Source organism: Saimiri boliviensis, chromosome X (genome assembly GCF_048565385.1).
Source record: "Saimiri boliviensis isolate mSaiBol1 chromosome X, mSaiBol1.pri, whole genome shotgun sequence".
Taxonomy (NCBI): domain Eukaryota; kingdom Metazoa; phylum Chordata; class Mammalia; order Primates; family Cebidae; genus Saimiri; species Saimiri boliviensis.
In genome coordinates this window covers 100,803,706-100,823,429 of record NC_133470.1, presented here as the reverse complement: position 1 = coordinate 100,823,429, position 19,724 = coordinate 100,803,706, and the positions used below count along the sequence as shown (strand labels likewise).

At 39.5% G+C, this 19,724-nt stretch overlaps 1 protein-coding gene across 1 annotated transcript in view; it reads left to right on the top strand.

The window, feature by feature from the left end:
* The window catches only part of ADGRG4 (adhesion G protein-coupled receptor G4), a 164,238-nt gene that overhangs the window by 133,674 nt on the left and 10,840 nt on the right, over positions 1 to 19,724 (top strand). The window contains exons 16-22 of the mRNA XM_074391684.1: positions 2,347 to 2,466; positions 6,541 to 6,586; positions 8,020 to 8,123; positions 10,702 to 10,823; positions 12,681 to 12,949; positions 16,441 to 16,519; positions 19,162 to 19,442. Coding sequence (XP_074247785.1) covers positions 2,347 to 2,466; positions 6,541 to 6,586; positions 8,020 to 8,123; positions 10,702 to 10,823; positions 12,681 to 12,949; positions 16,441 to 16,519; positions 19,162 to 19,442 — 1,021 coding nt within the window. The remainder of the gene's footprint in view (positions 1 to 2,346; positions 2,467 to 6,540; positions 6,587 to 8,019; positions 8,124 to 10,701; positions 10,824 to 12,680; positions 12,950 to 16,440; positions 16,520 to 19,161; positions 19,443 to 19,724) is intronic.

Genomic DNA, 19,724 nt, shown 5'->3' with positions numbered 1-19,724 from the left:
GGGAATGAGTACTTATAAACGGTGCTGCTCTTTAATTGTTTCTCTTGAATCCCAAAGTATCACTGCCTTGCTCTAACACTGCTTCCTCTAACGTATTTTAATCAAAATCTTAAGTCATTATGACATATAACCTTAGAAATTTGTTTGTTTGTTTGTATCTTTTAAAGACAGGATCTTGCTCTGCCACCCAGGCTGAAGTGTAGTGGTGCAATCACAGCTCACTGCAACCTTGAACTCCTGGCTTTAAGTGATCCTCCTGGATCAGCCTCCCAAGTAGCTGGGACTATAGGTGCTGCCACCATGCCTGGCTGACTTTTTTTAAATTTTTTTGTAGAGACAAGGTCTCACTTTGTTACCCAGGCTGGTCTCAAACTTCTGTCCTCAAGCCATCCTCCTGTCTCTGCCTTCCAAAGCGTTAGGATTACAGGTGTGAGCCACCATGCCTGGTCCATAGAAACTGTTGATAAGGCACCACTCTTGAATAATATGTGTCTCCTCCTTCATGCCTCCACTATCTGTGATTCTCAGGGAGAGAGGTGGTTACAATATGGCACAGGGGTTCTGGATGCATAGAAGAGGGGCTCTGCCACTCATCTGGGAGATCAGGAAAGCACACTGAGAGAAAGGTCTCAGCCAAGTCCTAAAGTTGAGTAGGAGCTCAAAGATGAAATAGGGCAAAGAGAAGGAGGGAAGAGAGTTTCAGATACAGGGAATAGCTTGTCTAAAAATTCAGAGGTGTAACAGGTAAAACTTGAGCCTGCAGTGCAAAGGGTTGAAGGATGAGGAAGGTTCAGTTCCTTTCCTGGCATGACTACCATTTTATAGTAAGGGAAATGAGACCAGAGAAAAGGCTAATTAAGTTCTGTCTCATAGTGTGTGTCTCCTCCTTTGGCCTTTTCACTACCGAAAACTGTTGTCTCAGACTAAGTTGGGAGGATGGTTAAATAACATCTACTCTGCTATCTTTCCCAGTATCACCAATAGACCGGAAAGGAGTAATGGGGCTTAGGAGGAACAAGTGAGCTAGGGTTAGCACTTGGCCTTTTGAGTGTCAGCAGGGCCCTTACTCTATCTTGCTACTGACCCATATCTAAATCAGGTTTCCCCAGGCTAATTCTGCTGGGAAGGAAGCACTGACCCATCAGGTTGGCTTTGAATGAACAGAACAGGTCAGAAACAGGAAGTGAGTAGACTCCTAGTGGAGCCCCAGGCTAAATTTGCAACTACTGCAGGCTGCAGGGCTCAGGTGTGGAGGGTAGGTAGTAGGGACTGCACACTGTTTCTTCAGAAATATGAAGCCTTAGCGTCTTCTAAAAGTGGCCCAGCAGGATCTCCAAGGAACATCCTCTGGGCTCACCTCCTCTAGGCTTTTTGGGGGACGTTCTCAGAGATTTTTCTTCCTCTCCCTCTTGTCTGGTGTCACCAGCCCTATCTCTGGCATCTTCACATGTGCCTGTGCCCCAGAAAAGGCAGCCTCTCAGCTGACCTGCATCCTGGACCCTTGGCCTGGGGTACTTTAGCGCTGTTAATTAGCAAGCCCCACTTCTCAACAGGTACATTCCAGTTTGTTGCCTTTAAAGCAACATTTATTAAGCATCCCTTCCCTGTCATTTACTAGCTATATGACCTTTATCCATATTGGCACTGAGCTACTCAAGCCTCAGTTTATCTGAAAAATGCTTATGTGGTTTCACTGAGGACCGCACATGTCATGTGCATGAAAAGCACATAATAATTCGCTCACCATGGGCACAAGACACCTGCTGTATGCTAGGATATGTGAGGAATACCAGACTCTACAATCCCTGGCTCTGGCCTCAGAGCTCACAGTCACCTAAGAAGGCAATGACTATCCTCTGAAATTTGTTTCAAACTGGGTGTTGATAAACTTGCTTCTATCTCTGTCAGAATAGAACAAGAAGTGGTATATAACTTACACTGATGGATTTAGGTTTCTTATAGAGGAGCTCCCTAAAAGTGAGCAAAAATGGTTGAGAGTTGGAACTGGGATAAGTTGTGAAATGTCGATGTCCAGAAAGTTATCAAAATAGAGAATAATTTCATTTTGTTCCTAGTGCAGTACTAAGTAGCAGGTGCAAAACCAATGAGTACTAGATAGATATTTGGATGGATGGATGCATTAATGAACTGTTCTAGCTTGGTATAATAGAGACCTTATGTGAAGACAGGAGATTAGCTGAATGACATCTGACTTTAGCTTGCAATTTTATTTTCCACATTTCTGTACCTAATGTTGTGTGTATCACTTCAAAATTTCAGATTAATTATTAATATGTAAGTAATTAAAAATTTAGGACCTGAACTCCTCTTATGTCTCATCTGCAGATCAAAAACGTCACTAAAGCATTAACTACATATGTTGTGAGTGCCAGCATTTCAGATATGTCCGTTCAAAGCTTAGCTGACCCGGTGGTTATCACTCTGCAGCATATTGAAGGAAACCAGGTAATATATCCATTTTCAGCTCAAAATCAAATGGTCTCAGGAACGCGTCACGTTTTTTTGTTAAAAGTAATTTGTTAGAGAGAGATCCAAGATGGCTGATCACTAGCAGCTCGGGATTGTAGCTCCCAGTGAAAGCGCAAAGAATGAGAGGACGCCACACCTTCACATGAATTCTTGTTGCTCACGCACCAGGAGATTCCCAGCGGAGGAGCCCCACGGGTCGCCAGCGCGACTCTTGTGACCGGCGAGGTGGTTTTGCCGGCGCCTTGGAGCGACGGTTCTTGGTGCAGAGTCAGAAAAGCACCATCAATCTTAACGCCGCTGATTTGGTCAGTGCAGTGGGTTGCTCAGATTTCAGCGCTGAGAATCAGTAAGTTGGACGTCCACTCAGAAACCTAATTACAAAGACGGTGAATACAAAGACCACAGATGGATAAATTTATAACGAAGGGAGGAAAACGCCCAAAAAAGGCTGAGAATGCCCAGGATCAGAACGCCTCTCCCTCAGCGGGGGATCACAGTTCCTCATCAGCAACGGAACAAGGCTTGATGGAGAACGAGTGTGTTCCAATTACAGAAGCAGGCTTCAAAATGTGGATAATGAGAAACTTCTGTGAATTAAAAGAACTTGTTTTAACCCAATCTAAAGTAACTAAGAACTTTGAAAAAAGATTTGACGAAATGTTAACAAGAATACACAATTTAGAGAGGAATATAAGTGAATTGATGGAGCTGAAAAACACAATAGGAGAACTTCGTGAAGTATGCACAAGTTTTAACAGCCGAATTGATCAAGCAGAAGAAAGGATATCAGAGGTCGAAGACCAACTCGGTGAAATAAAACAAGAAGACAAGATTAGAGAAAAAAGGATAAAAAGGAACGAGCAAAGTCTCCAAGAAATATGGGACTATGTGAAAAGACCTAATCTACGCTTGATAGGTGTACCTGAATGTGACGAAGAGAATGAATCCAAGCTGGAAAATATGCTTCAGGACATTATTCAGGAAAATTTTCCCAGCCTAGTAAGGCAGGATAATATTCAACTCCAGGTAATACAGAGAACACCACAGAGATATTCCTCAAGAAGAGCAACTCCAAGGCACATAATCGTCAGATTCACCAGGGTTGAAATGAAGGAGAAAATACTAAGGGCAGCCAGAGAGAAAGGTCAGGTTACCCACAAAGGGAAGCCTATCAGACTTACAGCAGATCTCTCAGCAGAAACCCTACAAGCCAGAAGAGAGTGGGGGCCAATATTCAACATCCTTAAAGAAAAGAACTTTCAACCCAGAATTTCACATCCAGCCAAACTAAGCTTCACAAGTGAAGGAAAAATAAAGTTTTTTTGTGAATAAGCAAGCACTCAGAGATTTCATCACCACCAGGCCTGCTTTACAAGAGCTTCTGAAAGAACCACTACACATAGCAAGGAACAAACAGTATCAGCCTTTCTAAAAAAATTATCAAAAAGAGCATCAATATAATGAAGAATTTACATCAACTAATGGACAAAATAGCCAGCTAATGGCAGTGTTAAACTCACATATATTATTATTAATTCTAAATTTAAATTGACTAAATCCCTCAATCCAAAGACAGGCAATTTGAATAAAAAAATTAAACCCATCAGTATGCTGCATCCAGACCCATCTCACATTCAAGGATACACAAAGACTCCAAACAAGGGATGGAGAAAGATTGACCAACCAAACAGAGAGCTAAAATAAATAAATAAAAAGCAGAAGTTACAATTAAGCAACAAAGATCAAAAGAAGCAAAGAAGGACATTATATAATGATAAAAGGATCAATGCAACAACAAGAAGAGCTAAAGATCCTAAATATATACGCACCCAATACAGGAATACGCAGACATACAAGACTTATAAAGAGACTTAGACTCCCACATAATAATAGTGGGAGACTTCAACATTAATATTAGACAGATCAATGAGACAGAAAATTAACAACGATATTCAGGACTTGAACTCAGATCTGGAACAAGTAAATGTAATTAACATTTATAGAACTCTCCACTTTAAATATACAAAATATACACTCTTATTGGTACCACATCATATCAACTTAGAAGTTTAAACGAAATGTTGGTTGGCTCCTTGTTTGTTATTCTCTTCCCTCATTTTCTTTTATGTCTCCATTATTAAGGACAATTATAGGCATACCCATATTTAGATTGCATTCTAGCCCGGGCAATAAAGCAATACCCCCATCCTCTCTCCCTCTTCCTCTTTCTCTTTCTTCCTCTTCTTTATTCAAAAAAAAAAAAAAAAAAAAAAAAAAAAAAAAGAAAATTACACATTCTATATCACTGCAATTCACATGCTAATTAGTCAAAAGGAAAATACGATATGATGCACCACTGCACCCCAGCCTAGGTGACAGAGACCCTATCTCCAAATGAAAAAGGAAAACAAAAGTATAAAAAAAGCTTGAAAGTAAAAGAATGAAAGAGAAATATACTATATAAGTGCCAACAAAAGAAAGCTAGTGTAAAAAAAAAAAAAAGAAACAAAAATCTTCTCTGGAACTTTCCTGTTGATGTTCCTGTTTCTTGAGTCGCCCCACTAGATTGGGTGCCACACTGGCATCCTTTGATTTTGTTCAGGGTCCTGGATTGTTTTATTTTTATTTATTTAGCTATTTATTTCTGAGAAAAGTCTTGCTCTGTAACCCACGCTGGAGTGCAGTGGCACGATCTCAGCTCACTGCAGCTCCATTTCTGGGTTCCAGCAATTCCCCTGCCTCAGCCTCTCAGGTGACTGGAAAAAAAAAAAAAAGTAATTTGTTAATTAACATATGTGAGTCTAACACTTAATGAAGAATGTCCCATTCTAGGTAGCGAAGATGTGTTATAACTGGAACCTTCTAGAAATAATGCCTCACCCTAAAGTAATAGGGAATGGTGGGCATTCTAGCATTGTGACACATGGGTGGGGTGGTGACTGGAACTTTTGGTTGTCCCATCACACTAAATGACATGTGATTCCATTTATTTTTGAGTGAGGCAAACAACTTCACTCAAAATAATTGATACTTTGGCACTGTTAATTAGCAAGCCAGGTGCATTCTAGTTTCTTGCCTTGAAGTCAACATTTATTAAGCATCCCTTCCCTGTCATTCACTAGCTGTGTGACTTTGATCCATATAGGCATAGGTTTCTTACAGGTTTCCTCTATAAGAAACCTAAACATTTATATTATTTGAATTTCCATAAAGAACATTAAAACATGTATGAATTATCACCAAAGGACTAAAAGTATAGTCATATGGCATAACATAAGGTATATATTACTAAATAATCAAATTTAGCCTAAGTACAAGAATGAATGACTATTCCATTATTTTACGTTAATGAAGTCTCAATAGATTTCTCAGTTCCCATTCTAAAAGATCATATGGTTCAGCATACTTTTCACTGCTCTTGAGTCTAGAAGGAAAGAAGAGAAGAAACAGAGGGACAGGAAATTTAAAGAAACAAATACCAAATGAAACGTGTTAGATAAGTAAGATCTCTCAATTTGGTCTGGGCTACAGCACTTCAATTATCCCCAATAACTAATTGCTTCTTGCCTGCAGTTTCCTGGAGATTATAGGGGCTAGTGAGGTCTTAGGAATGTTCTGTAGGGCTAATGGGGGTGGGGAGATCAAATTTGTGTCCATAAAGCTTGATCTCAGAGGTGAGCCCCGAATTCCAAAGCTCCGTAAGGAACACATCAGTCCTGCATTGACTATCCATAGCCTTGTACCAGAAAGGGGCATGGCAATTTTTAATACTATCAAATATTTTAAAGGACATACCGGATTACCAGGCAGTGACATGCTGTTTCCTCACTTCTCAATCCAGAGTTAGGTGGACTTAGTGTAAAAACCAATTTACAAATGGCCCAAATGTGTGTGTGTGTGTGTGTGTGTGTGTGTGTGTGTGTGTGTGCGCATGTGAGTGTGTGCATATCTACCGTGTGGAAAAATACTGAGAATAAAACATATGTGTGTGTGTGACTATATGGTAACTATCACAAGGCAAGATGTTTACCTCTCATTTTTTTCCCCCAGAATTATGGTCAAGTTCACTGTGCCTTTTGGGATTTTGAGAATAATAGTAAGTATTTTTGTTAGTAACTTTGACTTTGCCCTAGACCATTTTCCCACTTGGCAGTTAAATGGAAGGGAGTTGTGCTGAAATTACTGTCTTGTCAGACCCTACAGAGCATTCTGAATGATCAAGATATAGCATATGATTTTTATACCAAATTAGGGCATGGGAATTAAGACAACTTTCCTTTTTAATGGGTAAGATCTCTCAATTTGTTCTGGGACTACAGCACTCCAATCATGCCCAATAACTAATTGCTACTTACCTACATTTTCCTGATGATTATAGGAGATTATGATAAGTATATTAAGCCCCAAAGACAATTATTTGGGAAATCAGAAAAATGACACAACTCGAGGGTAAGCAAATTTGGAAGAAAAAATTTGGAAGGTCCAGTGCAGAGTAGCCTTGAGCTGTTTGAACTAAGTTGTCCTCCAAATTCTGGGGCAAAAGAGAAATTCTCTTCCCATTTGGCTTCCTGGGGTATAAGAATACTACTTCTTTCTGAAAAACAAAAATAGCACTGCCCTTTCCTGATCCCCTCCAAGTCTCTCAGGATAAAACTTCTATAAAGTGATGAGCTTTGTCCCCTACAACCTCAATAAGTTGACCTCTATGCTCATTAATGCAAATTGCTGGGACACTCCCAAGTCACCCTTTGCCCCTACCCCTCTGCCCTGTAGATCCAGAACCTCTGGAACCTGTGGAATTATCCCAGATGGACAAATGTTGACCATACTCAGCTGCCTGCCCTCGAATAACCCCTCTGGTTTAGTGCCACTCAGGAAGTTCTACACTAAATCTGGTCTAGTACCTGAGATCTACAGGTTATGGAAGTTTGGTGTTAGTTCTAAACCCTGAGTGTGCTCAGAAGAAACTAGCCAGGTGTCAAGTAGAGCAGAGTCTCTTATTAGCCCTGTGGAGCTCTGGACCATGACCAGACTTTGGTTCAAATCACTTGAGACCCTTTGAATTGTGGATTCAGCTGGGTTTTCAGATGTCTATTCCAGTCCCTCTGAGTAAGCTCAAGTGTGAGCTTATATTCCATGTGTCAATGTCCTTAAAAAGATTCTAGATCTGTCTGCTTCCTACTTATTGGCTACTTGAAAAAATAAATAAATAAAAACAGTCTTTGCTCTGTCACTGTAGTATGGTGGCAGGACTCTTGTTCATGGTTAGAGTCTGTCTTCATTTATAGAGGTATGGCACAAGAACAGGAAAAGTGAGAGCCGGAGAAGTTATGCCATTTATGAAATCCCCCAAAAGTCAATTTAGTCTATTAGACTTAATTTAATTTCAGCGTTCAATTATACCCCTAATCTTGCTGTCTTAGCAAATAATGCTAATTATAACACACGTTTGGATGGTGCATATAATGAAAAGTTAAACATTTCTGAGAAAAACAAAATTGCTTTGAAATTTCCTTCTGTCTCCTACAGATGGGCTGGGCGGATGGAATTCATCAGGCTGTAAAGTAAAGGAAACAAACGTAAATTACACAATCTGTCAGTGCGACCACCTCACCCATTTTGGAGTCTTAATGGTGAGTTGTCTCTTAGTCCTTCCTGGATAGAGGTTTGACAATTTTTATTAGACCTGTAATATATGTGTGAACTAAGTTATAAAAAAATGGTATGCATTTGGGAAAAAAGCCCCCCTCCAATTTGTTCATCCAAAGTACAGCAGATTGAGACAAATATTTATTTTTCTTCTTATAAAATTAATGCTTGCTTTTCAAATTTCCAGCAGTACAGAAAAGGTCCCTGTAACCTCCCTCCCAAGTGATCACCACCTTTAACGGTCTAACGTTTATATTCATTTAGGTTCTTTTTCTGTGTATATATTAATATATGTTTTTGTTTTATAAGCATGGTATAAAATTGTTCATACTGTTTTTACCAATTGCTTTTTTCATCTAACAGTATATATTGCACAACTTTCAGGAAAATATGTATCTATCTATTACACTTCAATTTTTAAAATGCCTTTATAATATACCATTGCTTGGGTTTCACACAATGAATTTAACCCCTGACTGGTGGACATTTTAGTTGTTGCTGTTTTTCTCATTATAAACACTGCTATAATACACATTCTTACTCATGTATCTTCAAACATCGGTGTAAGTATTTTTCAGGATAAGTTGACAGAATTGCTGGATTAAAGGGTCTGATCATTAAAATATTTAAATTTAAGAACCATTGGTATTTGCTGAGTTTTTTTTTTTGTTTTGTTTTGTTTTTTTTTTTTTTCCAAATGACTCTCAAATGTATTCCTTCTTCTCTACCCACATCAGAATACTTCCCTAAATCTCTTAGGTAACTTTATTATATACTGTTATCTGAATGTGTCATATGTGACTTATTTCTACAAAGAATGGTTAACTTTTTGAGGGCTGTGGGTTTGTTTTATATTTATTTTTAAACTGTATCTATTCAACAAATAAATGGTACTCAATTGATACTTGTTAAATTGTAATAATTTTGTTCAGCTCCCCTCCTAATTGGCTGGAACATTACAGTGGGAATCAAAAGACTGGGGTTGGCTGGGCACCATGGCTCATGCCTATAATACCAGCACTTTGGGGTCTGAGGTGGACGGATGGCTTGGGCCCAGGAGTTGGAGACCAGCCAGGGCAACATTGCAAAACCCTGTCTCTACAAAAAAATAAAAATATTAGCAGGCCATGATGGCACACACCTATAGTCCAAACTACTCGGGAAGCTGAGGTGGAAAGGATCACCTGAGCCCAGGAAGGTCAAGGCTGCAGTGGACCATGATCAGGTCACTGCACTCCAGCCTGGGCAGCAGAGTGAGACCCTGTCTCAAAAAAAAAAAAAAAAAAAAAAATTAGACCAGCATTCTTGTTCCAGCTCTGTCTGTAACTAGCTATGTGATCTTAGTAGGTTGTTTCCCTCTTTTGGATCTTAAATTTTTTTTTTCTGAAATGTGAATGACTAGAGTATATCAGGGTTTCTCAATCTTGGCACTATTGACATTCTGGCCAAATAATTCTGTCTTTTTTTTTTTTTTTTAAGATGGAGTCTCGCTCTGTCTCCAGGTTGGAGTGCAGTGGCGCAATCTTGGCTTACTGCAACCTCCGACTCCCGGGTTCAAGCGATTCTTCTGCCTCAGCCTCCCCAGTAGCTGGGATCACAGGTGCCCTACACCATGCCCAGCTAATTTTTGTATTTTTTCTTTTTCAGTAGAGACAGGGTTTCGCCATGTTGTCCAGGATGGTCTTGATCTCCTGACCTTGTGATCTGCCCACCTTGGCCTCCCAAAGTGCTGGGATTACAGGCATGAGCCACCATGCCTGGCCTCAAATAATTCTTTGTTGTGGGGAGTTGCTCTGTGCATTGTGAGATGTTTAGCAGCATCCCTGGTCCTTCCCCACTAGGTGCCAGTAGCACCCCCACCCCCAGGTTGTGACAACCAAAAATGTCTCCAGATACTGCCAAATGTCCCTGGGAGAGGGGTAAAATCACTCCTGGTTGAGAACTACCAAAGTAAACACTGCTTCCTAACCTTTTATGAGTCATGAATCTCTAATCATCTGAGGAAAGCTATGAACCTTCTTCTCAAGCCAGTACACACATATATTCAATTAATTTTGCATGTCGTTCCAGATCTTTAATGGTACTTAATTAAGAAATGATTGAACTATGTGATCTCTAAGGTCAATTTTGTTTGTTAATTTTGTAAAAGCTATTTAAGATCTAAGAAAAGGACTTTTTTTTTTTTTTTTTTTTTTTTTTTTTTTGCTGTTTTGTGTAGTGTTTTGAGATGCTCAGTTCAGATAATGATTCACTTTGTATCCAAAATTTACATCTATTAGTTTGGTTGCATTTTAAATGTAGAACATGTTAGTGACAATGACGCCAAGAACTAAATGTCCTTTGAATGTTATTGATGGTTCCCCATGCCCTGTATGCAGTAACTTGGACTAGGCATATTCAACAAACAATATATGGTCTTATCCATTCACATAATCTGGTTTTACAAGAGCTATGGCAGAAATGTTATACGTCCTGGGAACCTCCTGTTAGTGAGCACTGGAAGCATTTTGCCATAAACTTGCTCTGATGAATGTGTAAAACACAACACATTGTGTTCCTTAGGATTTATCCAGGTCTACAGTGGATACAGTCAATGAACAGATATTAGCGCTTATAACATACATCGGATGTGGAATCTCCTCCATTTTCCTGGGAGTTGCATTGGTGACATACATAGCTTTTCAGTAAGTTGATACAGTCTTGCTCTGAGTAAGCTTAATTTGGTTTGATGGATGCTATTACCATTGTAACTTTGTTAATTTCATGAACACATCACAATAGGAAGAAGTCAGATCCATTAGATTATGAACTGGACAGGTTAAAAACAAAACATCAAGGCTCCTCTAAAAATACTTTAATTGGATTTTTGTAAAACAAGAGAGTTGGGATGAGAAAAGACTTCTCTATTAGGATATAAGAACACCAGTCCTAAAATAAAATCTCATAAAGTAGACTTTATTAAGAACTTTTTAAATCAAAGGACACAGTTCAACTATTGAAAGGCAAACCATACATAGAAGTTATTCACAATGCATATATCAGATAAAACACTTGTATGGAGAATATATAAATAACTCTCACAAATCAAAAAGCAAAAGACAATAAAATTTATAAACAGACCAAAGACTTGAACAGGCACCTCACAAAAGAGAATATCCATGCCTAAGGCTTACCTTTACCCAAATGGCCAATAAGCATATGACGAAGTTCTTAACATCATTACTCATCAGAGAAATGTTAATTACAACCACAGTTATGTACTTCTCTGCACCCACCAAAATGGCTAAAATTAAAAATACTGACAATAGCAAGTGTCAACAAAGATGTGGAACAACAGGAACTCATACATTTGCTGGTGGAGACGTAAAATAGTTCAGACACTTTGGAAAATTCTTTGGCAATACCTGTTAAATATAAATATGTATCTTGCTGTTGACCCAGAAATTTCACTCTTAGATATATACTCAAGACAAATGAGTACATATGTCCACTGAAAGATATGTACAAGAATATTTATAGCAGCTTCAGTCACAGCAACTTCAAATTAGAAACACCCCCAATTTACATTAACAGTTGTTTGGATGAATAAATTGTGATATATTTGTAAAATGGAATGCTACACAGCAGAAAAAAATGAATTACTGCTATACAATACAACATAATATCTAAATCTCATAGACATGGCATTGAGCAAAGGAAGAAAGGAAGCCAGAAAAATAAGACAGCATACTGTGTGGCTTCATTTACATAAAGTTCCAAACACAGTCGAAATTTATGGGGATAAATGTGAGAGCACTGGTTATCTCTGGTGGGTGATATTGAATGGTAGAAGCATGAAGGAACCTTCTGGGGTGTTAAAAAAATTCTACCTCTTGATCTGGGTGGAAGTTCCACAGGTACGTACATATGTAAAGATCCATCAAGTTATAATGTTAAGACTTGTGCACTTTACTATTTACCTCAGGGGGGAAAAAACACATTCACACAAAATGAAAACAGCAGAATTAAAATTAGTGAATATTTAATAACAGTGTAAACGAATCAAAGGGGGTAATACTTTTTTTTTTTTTTTTTGAAAAATACTGGGTGAGTTTCTGCAAAGTAAAGTTGCAATCACTTAATAAAACTTAAGGTCATATTTCCATGAGGCCAAATGTTGTGATCTTTGGAACTATCCAAGTAACCCTACTTGGAATGGTTTCTGTAGTCATCCTGCTATTTGCTAGTATCTAGCTCAAACCTGCTGAAGCAGTGGTAATAGAATCATAATACCCGGGAAACTTCTTCCTTTTTTCTAAAAGATAAAAAGAAAAAAAAGGGACTGCCTAGTTGAGAGAGGCTATTATTATTTCTGTTAGTGAAGGTCACTATATTTATTATACTTCAATTCTACCTGGAAAGAGGATGGGGGACTTTGAAATTTAGGACATATAAGCTAAGATGAGTAATTCTTTCGTTCTTTCACTTATTATGTAGGCAAGATGTGGTGATGTTTAATTTAAAAAAGAAGACTTTACCTAATATTGTACTTTCTCTTTTAGCAAACTTCGAAAAGATTATCCTGCCAAAATCCTGATCAACCTGTGCACAGCACTGCTGATGCTAAACCTGGTATTTCTGGTCAATTCTTGGTTGTCATCATTTCAGAAGGCAGGAGTTTGTATCACAGCTGCAGTGGCACTTCATTACTTCCTGCTTGTTTCGTTGACTTGGATGGGCCTGGAGGCAGTTCACATGTATTTTGCTCTAGTCAAAGTCTTCAACATATATATTCCAAATTATATCCTTAAATTTTGTCTAGTTGGTTGGGGTAAGTATATCTGCCATTGTTTTTGATATTTATGTCTTAAGCCTGTGTGTCTTTCTATTCTAGCTCTGTTAGACAGATTCTGTTAATATCATAGGTAAAAAACTAAGGATCGCCTTGTTGGTGTTTGGTCATGTATCTTTTTTTTTTTTTTTTTTTTTTTTTTTTTTTTTTTTTTTTCTGCATGTATTGCTCTATAAATTCAATGCTTAACCTTTATGGTGAGGAGTTAATGCACAGATATTTATTTAGTACTTATTGCGTGCTGTGCTAAGTGCTGGCTCTACAGTAGTGAACAGATTTTATCTCTTCCTTTATAGAAGTTACAGTCACAACAAATACTAACAATACAGCTAACACTTAGGTAGCACTTACATGTGCCAAATGCTATTCTAAGTGCTTTACATATGCATTTAATCCTCACAATATCTCTACAGGATAGATTCCATCATTATTCTCATTTAATAGATGAGGATACTGAGGCACAGAAAGATGAGGTAATTTGCCAAACTCACACAGCTAGTAGGCAAGAGAGCTAGGATTTGAGCCAGGGAGTTTGTCTCCATAGTTTGGACTTTTAACCTCTATGGTCTTGCCATATCGTTTAAAGAACAGGGAAAGGACTTGAAATGGGTAAAAGTGTGCTGGGTCACCCAGAACCTGATTCTCATCACACCTCATGACTGTGGTGATCACTGCTGCCCTTGGAAGAAGACAGGAATGGTCCTCAGAGCAGACCTTTTCAAATGCAAATGTCATTTCATTGGCTTGCTTTCCTGTGTTTCTAACTGACATGGTCAGCTTGGTTCCTTTTCTCCGTCTCCCTTGTGTATTCAAGCCAGATTTGGGGTTCAGAAAATGTGTTAGATGCATAGTAGATGTATATTAAGTAGCATACCTAGGGTACATAGGAACATAGATTTTATCTTCCACTGCTTTTGTGAAGACAATAGCTTCCAAATTAGCTACTCATCCCTTTAATGAGTTCATTAACATAGTACATGCTTTCACTGGATACAAAGTCAGTGCTATTATCTATGCTAATGTGGGGAGCAGAGACAGGCAAATACTGAACAGATCACAATCTAAAAGCTTGTTTTAGTCCAGTTTGAAATCCATCAGAAACACAGAGCCAAAAGCAGTCGATACACTCCCCTTGGTGCCTTGCGTCCCTCATCTTGATTCAATCAGAGAATTGAAATATGTGGAAGAGCCTTCAGGAATAATCCAAAAAGCAGATAACCCACATATGGCCAATTGTGAAAGGACTGTAAATATCTCTCCATCCTGGCTTTCCTTCTCCCTCATCATCACTCATTCCCAGTTTCTTTTTCAAACCCTTCCTTCAGGGCTCACTTCTTATCTCTTTGATCTTCTAATTTCACTAACATTTCCTGGATTACAAGGAGAGGCAGGAAAGGGTAAAGCATGGTACTTGGAAGCAGGAAAATGTTGAGTTACACAAGCTGATAAGCCTGACTGGCTCATTCAATAAAGAAAGATACAATGAGGACAGGCACGGTGGCTCACGCCTGTAATCTTACCACTTTGGGAGGCTGAGGCGGGTGGATCACAAGGTCAGGAGTTCGAGACCAGCCTGACCCACATGGTGAAACCTCGTCTGTACTACAAATATAAAAATTAGCTGGGTGTGGTGGCACATGCCTGTAATCCCAGCTACTCAAGAGGCTGAGACAGGAGAATTGCCTGAACCTGAGAGGCGGAGGTTGCAGTGAGCCAAGATGGTGCCACTGCACTCCAGCCTGGGCCACAAAGTGAGACTTCATCTCAAAAAAAAACAAAGAAATACACAATGAGCCACCCTTAGGTTCAGTTTATTACTTACATAAACTGTGAAAGGAAGGGTACCTAAAAGTACCAGCTCTCAGGTTCTTGTCCCCCACACTAAAAAAAACACCACCAAAACAAAAGAGAATGGATGACTGCCACGTGAATTTTAGGATTCCCTGTGGCTGAGGAGCTAGTTTTAAATGGCAGTGATGATGTTTTCTATTCCGCAGCCCTATTCTGCGGGTGCAGGGTACAAAGGCCCACACCTCCCCAGAGCCCTGGGAGATGATGGATGAGAAGCTGTCTCCTGACAGCCTCTTATAGGGGATAGGGAGGCGAATAGGAAATGACCCGGAGCACCTCCTCAGAGGCCTCCCATCTTCTCAAATTTGTAGAGGACCACAGGGCACACAGTCCAAATTCAGATAAGGCTTTACCTGCATGGTCTATGTGGATACATGCAAGGTCACCAGGGAGCCACAGCTGAGCTGTCCCATTACAGGGAGTTTCGGAGCATTTCAATATTAGACAAAGGCAATCAACTGTAAGGAAAATAGATATTAGCATCTGTTTATGTTTGAAGCGCTGCCTTATGAATGCCAAAGCAACCTGTTGGAAAGGTTTATTACTTTTAATGACAAAAAACGCAATTACTTTTGCACCACCCTAATGAATACCTGTCCAAGACAGTAGATTTTTCCATATTTTAAAAATAACAAACAGTAGGGATCATTTAAAAACAATTTCAATATGTAAACACAGCTTAAAGACTGCCACACAACTTCTATCCTAAATATGAAACCTTCCTCTGTCCCTCCCTTCCAGACTTCAGGGGGTATTTTTAAAAATATCTACAGCAGCATTCTAGGTGCTGTGCTGGGGGGCAGGGGGTGGGCATACAGATTTGAAGGGACTATCCTGTTTATCACAGAAGAGGACAGTGGAGGATTTTTCAACATACTTGGCATTCTGGGCTTTGGAACAGCTTGGGAAATGTAACAAAACCCCTAAAATGTATGTAGGTGTATGCTCTTAGTCTAGGAGAAATACAATTGAGAGATAAAGAAATTATTTCAGTTTTGCAAATGTACATGAAATTGGATTTTTAAACCCTTTGTCTATACTCTCCTCACGTTTGACCATTTTGACTGAACTGATTGCTTTATTATAGTCTGACCGAATTGAGTGGTCGTTAACTGGTCGATCTAGTCAAAATGTCAAACTAGTAACGAGTGTGGAAACAGCTTCCCTGTCAAAAAAGCATTGAAAGCTGGAGCTGATTGCCTGTGCCCTTCCCCTAAGGTGACCTAGACAAAAAGCTACTTGGAACGAAGGGGCAATGTGGAAAGGGAGTGAAAATTAGGGGCTCATCATCTGAGAAGAAATGCCTGATGCAAATGTGCATTCCAATGAACTAGATACTTCTTTTGCCAAGTTGATTTTTTGTCACTTGAGCTATTTTTAATAACTAGTGGGCGTTGTATTGGAGCCATTGGCATGCTGTCTAGTTTAGCAGATTGTAGAACTCCTAGAAATGTTTAACTTGGAAAAATTCACAAACATTTTGCAAACAATGGTATTTTGATGCCCGCACATCTGTGGCTCATTTAAACAGTGTCTTAATGGATCATCACCCACAGTCATTGATTAGGATCCCTCCCTGCTACTTGATAAAATACCTTCGACTTGCTCTCCCACTGTAGGAATCCCAGCGATCATGGTGGCAATCATAGTCAGTGTGAATAAAGATCTGTATGGAACTCTGAGCTCAACAACTCCACTGTAAGTACCAGCATCTCTGCTTCTCTGGTGGGGCTCTGACCCAGCAGCTACGGTAAAGTTCACCCTGACTTCAGAAAGAAATTAGCCTAAGCCCTTTTGCCCTAAACATAGTCAAGGCCACATTCATGTAGTGGTTAGTTGCCCAGGTCTCCTACGATCTTGGGCAAGTTACCTTACCTTTTAGTTCAATTACATCCTCTGGAAAATGGGGAAAACAATGTTTCCTCTTAATGTCCTGTGCAAATTAAAATAACATCATGTATGTAAGGTGCTCGGCATGTTGCCTGTTCTACGGTAAATGCTGTATAACTGGCAGCTATTATGATTACAAAACTCACACATCAGGTCATTGAAAAGAGTTAGTGTCCACTACAAGGAAATTCTGAGATGATTTGGAAAACATTTTTTACCTTTCAACAGCAAAGATCTTCCTTGAAGAACACTGAACAGCTTTCCTTTATAAACAGCCTCTGCTTTGTTGTTCTCTTGTTTCATTTCATTTTTTTCCTGTTCTTCCCATTTGATGTATAAGCTCATCTCTTTAGTTCTCCCAATCACAACCACAAGAGAGTAGCAATTCACTTCACCCCATGTCTCCAGAACCTTCTTTTACAGGTGTATAGATAGTTGCCCTGTGGTCCTTTAGGTTTCACAGTCTCATTTTACACTTTGGATTGTTCCATTCTTCTTATCATTGCCTGTCAAGTTCTCTTCCACTATAGATTTCCTCTCCCACTGGACTGGAATCGAATGTAGGAGGTCCTGCTCCAAGACTCACCCGTCTTTCATATTGAGATGACAGTTTCCAGGGGGTCAAAATTACTTTGCCCTTTGCAGCAGATCCTTTCTAATTAAAATTCCTTGTTATCTTTTCTTTCTCTTCCCTTCCTTCTCATTTCCCCCTCCATCCTCTCCCCCTTGTCTGTTTTGTGACTTAAAAGGTCCCCAGTGTCTACCTAATGGTGATTTTTTTTTTTTTTTTTTTTTTTGAGACGGAGTTTCGCTCTTGTTACCCAGGCTGGAGTGCAATGACGCGATCTCGGCTCACCGCAACCTCCGCCTCCTGGGTTCAGGCAATTCTCCTGTCTCAGCCTCCCTAGTAGCTGGGATTACAGGCACGCGCCACCATGGCCAGCTAATTTTTTGTATTTTTAGTAGAGACGGGGTTTCACCATGTTGACTGGGATGGTCTCGATCTCTTGACCTCGTGATCCACCCGCCTCAGCCTCCCAAAGTGCTGGAATTACAGGCTTGAGCCACCGCGCCCCGGCCTAGTGATTCTTCTTGAACCATCAAAAGCAAGAGCAAAAGCAAAACCAGAACAAAATCAACTCCACTTTTTCCCAAAAGAGACTTTTCAGATATGACTTGGTTAGTAAGAGGCAGACAGCTCCAAAGTTTTTTTTTTTTTTTTTTAATTATATTTTAAAGTAATTCATGCACATGGAACAAAATCCAAATGTACAACAGGGTAGAGGATGAAAAGTGAACCCCATTTCCAACCCCTGGCTACCCAGTTTCCTTCCTTCAGGTAATTTGTATTACCAGTTTATTACCAACAATCAAATTTGTATGAATATTCTCTTGCACACTTTGTTACCCAAATGGTAGATATACACCATTCGGCACCTTGGTCTTTTCACTTAACAATATATCTTGGAGGTGATTCTCTACCCAAACATATAACACTATGTCATTTTAGCGGTTTTCTACAGCGTACTTTAAGGATGTCAGTGATATTCGGGGAACCCTAGGTATCAGACTCCTCTATTAGGAAAATTAAATGTTTTTTAACACGTTTGCAACACACACACAAGAACTCACACATATGTGAAAGTATCCTCACCAATATAAAGAACATGGCCAAAAGAGATTTTTCTGGTTTTAGAAAAGAGAGCTCAGCTAAGTTGACACACAGCTAAATTAGTCAAGCTTGTCTGTGTTCAAAAATCAGGGACAATGCCTCCAGTAATTGCAAATGTTATTAAATGGAGTATCTGTTCATATGAGGCACTGCATATTTTTTCTTCAATAAAATCTATAGAGTCATTAATCAATCCCGTGGCCAGTGTTACATTTGTCATCCAAATACATCATATTTTAAAGCAGTACACCTAGAGCTGTTCTCTTTTTGTAGCATTTTCATTAACTTTCATAATCTCACCATTGTTTGATACAGCATTCAGAAAAGCCACTCGCTGCTCACGTCCTTTCACTGTGATATTTACCATGTAAAGTAGAATTCATCCTGCAAATAAGAGCTCAGGTGTAAGGTGGTTGGGTGGGTGTGCAGAGGCGGTGGGGGGAGCATGGCAGAGAGCCTCTTTGGGAGAAAATATATCATTCGTTTTTCTGCTGTTAATGAAGAGAATAGTTTCCTAGGGAATTAACCTGAGAGGTTTCTGCATATGTAGGGCAGAAACATCCTCTAGGATTTCTGAGTCAGAGTTGGAAAGAACCCCGAACTGGGGTTCAGGTTCTTGTCCCAGCTCTGCCTCCAGTAGGTGTGGGTGAACTCTGTCCAGTTCATCTAAGGCTAGACGTCGTTAGGGCGAAGTAAAACTGACTCGATGATCTTCAGTCTCTGAGAAATAGGACTTTATGTTTCCCTTTCTCATGATAGTCTTCTTTGTTTCTTACAGTTGTTGGATTAAAGATGATTCTATCTTTTACATCTCAGTGGTGGCTTATTTTTGCCTCATATTTCTCATGAATCTCTCCATGTTCTGCACTGTTCTTGCTCAACTGAATTCTGTGAAATCCCAAAGCCAGAAGACTCGGCGGAAGATGATCCTGCATGACCTCAAAGGCACAACAAGCCTGACGTTCTTACTTGGCCTCACCTGGGGGTTTGCCTTTTTTGCCTGGGGACCCGTGAGGATCTTTTTCTTGTATCTTTTTGCGATTTTTAACACTTTGCAAGGTAACTGCTGCTTTTTTGCCTTTTCCATGGCCAGCTACACCTCCAGCAAAGCTTTTGGTGCTTTGAAAATAATCTCGCCTGTTATAAAGTGAAAGGAGAAGAAAATGCTTAAGAGACCCCTGCTCTCATTGAGTTAATACGCAGGAAACATTAACTAGATGTTAGTCTTCGTTAAATGCACACACACCTCACTCTCTCTTACTCAAGGGTATAGGGAGAAGCCTAGATAGCTAACCCAACTTATAGCTAGTTGAAAATGTCTGTATCAAACACTGATTGGCA